Source organism: Plasmodium fragile (assembly GCF_000956335.1).
Source record: "Plasmodium fragile strain nilgiri unplaced genomic scaffold supercont1.13, whole genome shotgun sequence".
NCBI lineage: Eukaryota > Apicomplexa > Aconoidasida > Haemosporida > Plasmodiidae > Plasmodium > Plasmodium fragile.
In genome coordinates this window covers 17,542-22,250 of record NW_012192593.1, presented here as the reverse complement: position 1 = coordinate 22,250, position 4,709 = coordinate 17,542, and the positions used below count along the sequence as shown (strand labels likewise).

At 31.9% G+C, this 4,709-nt stretch overlaps 1 protein-coding gene across 1 annotated transcript in view; it reads right to left on the bottom strand.

Annotated features, from left to right (window-relative positions):
• Window positions 1-3,120: 3,120 nt before the first annotated feature.
• The window catches only part of AK88_01464 (uncharacterized protein), a gene marked incomplete at both ends in the record, with an annotated part of 5,720 nt that continues 4,131 nt past the window's right edge, over window positions 3,121-4,709 (bottom strand). The window contains one exon of the mRNA XM_012479099.1: window positions 3,121-4,700. Within this exon, the coding sequence (XP_012334522.1) occupies window positions 3,121-4,700 (1,580 nt within the window). The remainder of the gene's footprint in view (window positions 4,701-4,709) is intronic.

Genomic DNA, 4,709 nt, shown 5'->3' with positions numbered 1-4,709 from the left:
AAAAAAAAAAAAAAAAAAAATATTGTGAGCGGTACATGAAAAAATTGTAACTTGTTTTATTTGAGCAGGCCCATGTTTATTTATAAGAAAAGATCTAACTTTTTTTTTTTGTAAAGTTTACATTTCGATTAGCAATTCCTTTGGGTTCACTTTGCGTTTAAAAGCAAATTGTTGGTAATAATTAACCGGCGTGCTGTGCCCACATTCATTGAGGGTTGATTACATTTATAAAAAAGCATAGCGTAAGCTCCTTCAAGCCCCTTTAAATAAATGATCGCAAAAATGTGTCCACATATATATATATTTGTTCACTCAGAATTTAGTTAGAATCCGGGCATTGTGATAATCGCTTATTATATGTACGTTTTATTTATTTTTCCTCATCTGGTAGAATTATTCTTTTTTGCTAAAGTATAAATTGCTGAAATGATGTCGCAGTTGGGAAGAGTAAAGTTACAAACATGAGAACTTAATCGCGCCCTATCAGGTAGCAGGAATGTGTTACGGATGAATTTTTTAAGGGAACAAATTATCGATTAAATTGTCTCCTTCCACTGCTTCAATGGTATAATTGCACGAGCGCAAAATAATAAAAAATGGGCATTTTTTTGAGCACAAGAAATTACTTAATTAAAGTGTACGAGCGTTCCATAAGGGTCGTTATTATTATAGTTCTGTTCTTACTCAAAGTGGTGGCATAGATGGAGTTACATCTGTGTACATTGCCTTCTTCATGGACTATGCAAGATGGCAAACAATGAAAAGAATAAATAACAAACAACATGTTACATCATTGTGTGTCGTACTTCCATTACGATTAGAGTCGTATTTAAAATGAAACATATAAAAGAGGAACGTTTCTGATGATAAACGAGGCCAATGAGCAGGTTTCTGGTACGTACATACGTTTGTGTCTATGCATGTGTAAACTACACTCAGATGAGAAAACGTTCGGTCGGCACATAGCCTTAATTAACCAGTTGTTTATTTAATTTAATTATCTCAAAGGACATGGACGAAGAAGGATGTCCACTTTTTATAATAAGCCTCAAAATTATATTACTCAGTTTGGTCTTTTAAAATTTTTGTTTTTTTATAACAACTGACAAGCTACTGATATCGTAGAAGCGATGTACTTTAAATAACCACAACTGAGAGACTTTGAATTAGCGATAAATGTTAGGTAGAAGCTATTCGTTATTCAAGAGAGAAAAAAAAAAAAAAAGAAGAAATTGGAGACAAATAAAATAGAACAGAGTAGGGTAGAACACAATATAAGTGTAGTAAAATAGGGTTAAATAGAACAAAGTAGGGCAAAATAAAGTGGATGATGTCTACATCCTTATTTACTTCTCCCTTTTTCCCCTAATATAGTCAAGACTCATTTCGCTCGGCACATTAGAATTGATTGTATATGGAAGTCTCCTATTTCCTATTAACATAAAAAATAACGCATCTATACGTGAAATATTGGTAATAAAAGTTGTTCCTAATGTACAAAGGAATGTGTAATGAGGGGGTCAGAATTGGCAGGACTTATACAAACAGAATGTTCTTTTTTTTTCTTTTTGTTTCCCCCTTTTTAAATAAAATGAAAGAAAAAATATTTTACTATAAGACAATAAAAAATTGTAAAAATGAAATTATCATTTTCTTACAATAAAAACTTCATGGCAAAAGGATTAGAAAATGTAAAAGTTTCAAAAATGAGAGAAGAGACAACTAAAGAATTGGGGGGAATATATAAATATATAACAACAAAATTGGAGCAGCAGAATAATAAGTAAAAATGTATTTAAATTGGTAATGGAACAGTAATTTATAGGTTACATATGTGTCCATGAATTATAGCAAGTGGCTGGGATGAGAGTGTTGGGCGAGACAGAACCTGCTGCCCCTTAAAGATATAATTAGTAGAAAATTGAATATTCATGGTTAATTATATAGCATTTGGAATTAGAATTTTTTTATCAGATAACATTTAATCCTTAATATTGAGCCCCTAAAGCAGGCTGCCCCAATGCGAAGACTTTAACACATCATTTATTATTTAATGTTTAAAATGGTTCTTATAAAGTTTGAAAATTATCTATTCTTATGCGCACGGTAAAAAACATAAGATAATAATCGTGTTAAGGTGTGAACAGTATTCATTCTTTTGACAAAAATTATTGTAAAACGCATACTGAAACATTATTACTGAGCACACAAATAATTGTAGAAACAGTAATAACTGATATTCAAATAAGCAGTATATGTAGTGTAAATATTACCATACAGCTAATTATGTAAATGAATAATAAATGAATAAATGCAACTATATAAATTAATTAAAGAAAACAAATACAACAAAAGAAAGAACAAATGAATAAAAACAAATAACTGTATATATATAATATATGTATAGATAGTAAGAACTAACGTGAATATAACTAATTAAGAACAATCCTAAACAATAAAGGTTTTTTAGTATATATATACTTTTTACAACAAAAATATAAAAAAAAACATGAATTGTTATTAAGAACAATTCAATTTTTTTTGAAAATAATGGGGATTCTTTATGAAAAAATATTAAGTGTTGTCCTCTAGCAAATTCTTCTTATCCTCACGGAAAGATGTGTAAAATAGACGTAACTTTTTTCTTCATATGATTTTTCGGGGAACGTTTTGCTCATAATTGGAGATAATTCTTTATATGGATTATGAGAAGGTACTTCCTTTTTTAATAAAAATTTCTGTGTATTGAGGATCCTGATTATTGCAATTTTACCCATCGACAACTGATTTTTTTTTCCCCCTACTACTAGATATCAAAAATATTGTGTTCTATGTAGTAAAAGTTGTGCTCCTCCTATGCAAAAAAAAAAAAAAAAAGGAAAGGACATACTTGCTCTGTAAGTACACAAATTTGATATAATAAAGAATTTTTCTTCTACCCTGTCTTTTTGAATATATATATTTTTTTGGCCTTCACTAATTTCGTAGTCGTCTTGGCAGTTTTAATGTGCGCAGTTATGTCAAGGACATAGTCCAGAGGTAAAAATGATCACGTAGATTTGTCTTCATTTGCTTTGATTCAGTTGGGTTCAAATGAATCCGTTTCCGCTAACCACGTCATTATTTTGCTTGTGTGCTTTTCAAGTCGAGTATCCATACTTTCCATTGCTTGTTGGCTATCCAATTTTTAATAAAGTGGTTGAGCATTGAGAAAAATACCTTTTTTTTTTCCTCTTTCCAATTTTGCCATATTAGGTTCTTAACTTCTATTAATGCCTGTTCTTTTTCCCGGACCCATTTTTGCCAGTCTTTAGCTTCACTTTGTCTAATCTTCTTCCATTTGTACCAGTCGAGTTTTTCGTTTCTAAGTGATGGTTTTTTATTCGAGTATTCCCATTTTAGCCAATACTGATATTGATCACATTTCTCTTCACTCAATAACCAATCAAGAATTTTGTTATTTTTCCATTGTTCCCAAGCTTTCAGTTGCCATAAATTGTATTCTGCTCTAATTTGGTCTATCCATATATCTATATCCATCATCATGATAGATTCTCCATCCTTTTCAATCCATTGAATCCATTTGGAATCTTTCCATTTTAGTGATTTTTTATAAAAATCGAAAGAGTAATCTTGTAGCAATTCTTTGTTGTAATGCATCCATTTAAGTTGGAAGTTTTGTATAAATTGAAGGAACTCTATTTCCTTTTGTTGGAACCATTTAGTTCTTTCGTTGTGTATGTAGACATTGTAGCTTGACCATTCATTATTCAATTTCTTCATCCAACTGTTCCATCCCTGATTTGTGGGCATTCCTTTATCTTTAACATGATCTTTATATCTACGTCGAATCATAAAATTGGAATTAAAGATCTTACACCACAAATTTTGTACTACGCGTACTATAGCATATTCCTTTTGATCAAGCCATTCCTTGTAATCTGTAAGTACAAGTTTTTCCTTGTCCACATTATTCGCATCGTGTGGTTCTCTTCGTCGCAATTTTTTCCCTTGCTCATGTTCCAAATTTTCACCATTTGCATCAATAATTGGCATACCATCTTCATGCGAATTGTGCCTTTCTTGTTCCATGCCTTTTTGATTAGAGCAGTATGTATTTCCATCTTCATCATCCGCTTCTTCCATGCCTTTTTGATTGGAGCAGTATGTATTTCCATCTTCATCATCCCCTTCTTCCATGCCTTGTTGATTATGACAGTATGCACTTCCATCTTCATCATGCCCTTCTTCCATTCCTTCTTGATTATAGCAGTATGCATTTCCATCTTCATGATCGTGTACTCCTATACTCTTCTGTTCACTGAGAACGTGCGTCTGGTACTGACGTCCTGAGTCTGATGCATTTTCTCTTTCTTTTACGGTTTCTTTGGGGATACTGTATTTGTTATATTTCATATAGTCTTCTCTCACAGCATCAATTGAACTGGATGATGTGCTATTTTTGTCATCCTCGTATAGTGAGCTTTCATGCTTTTCGCTATATGCCACTGATTTGGTTTCCAATTTTTCGCCATCTTCCTTGGGTTCTGGAGTGGTAAAATACTTCAGTGCATTGAATTTGTTTCCGGTTGAGGAATGTGCTTGGCTATCATTCTTAGATTCCTTTTCTAAAGGTGATGTTTCGTTTTTATGCAATTCCTTTTCTAAAGGTGATGTTTCCGTTGTATGCAATTCCTTTTCTAAAGGTG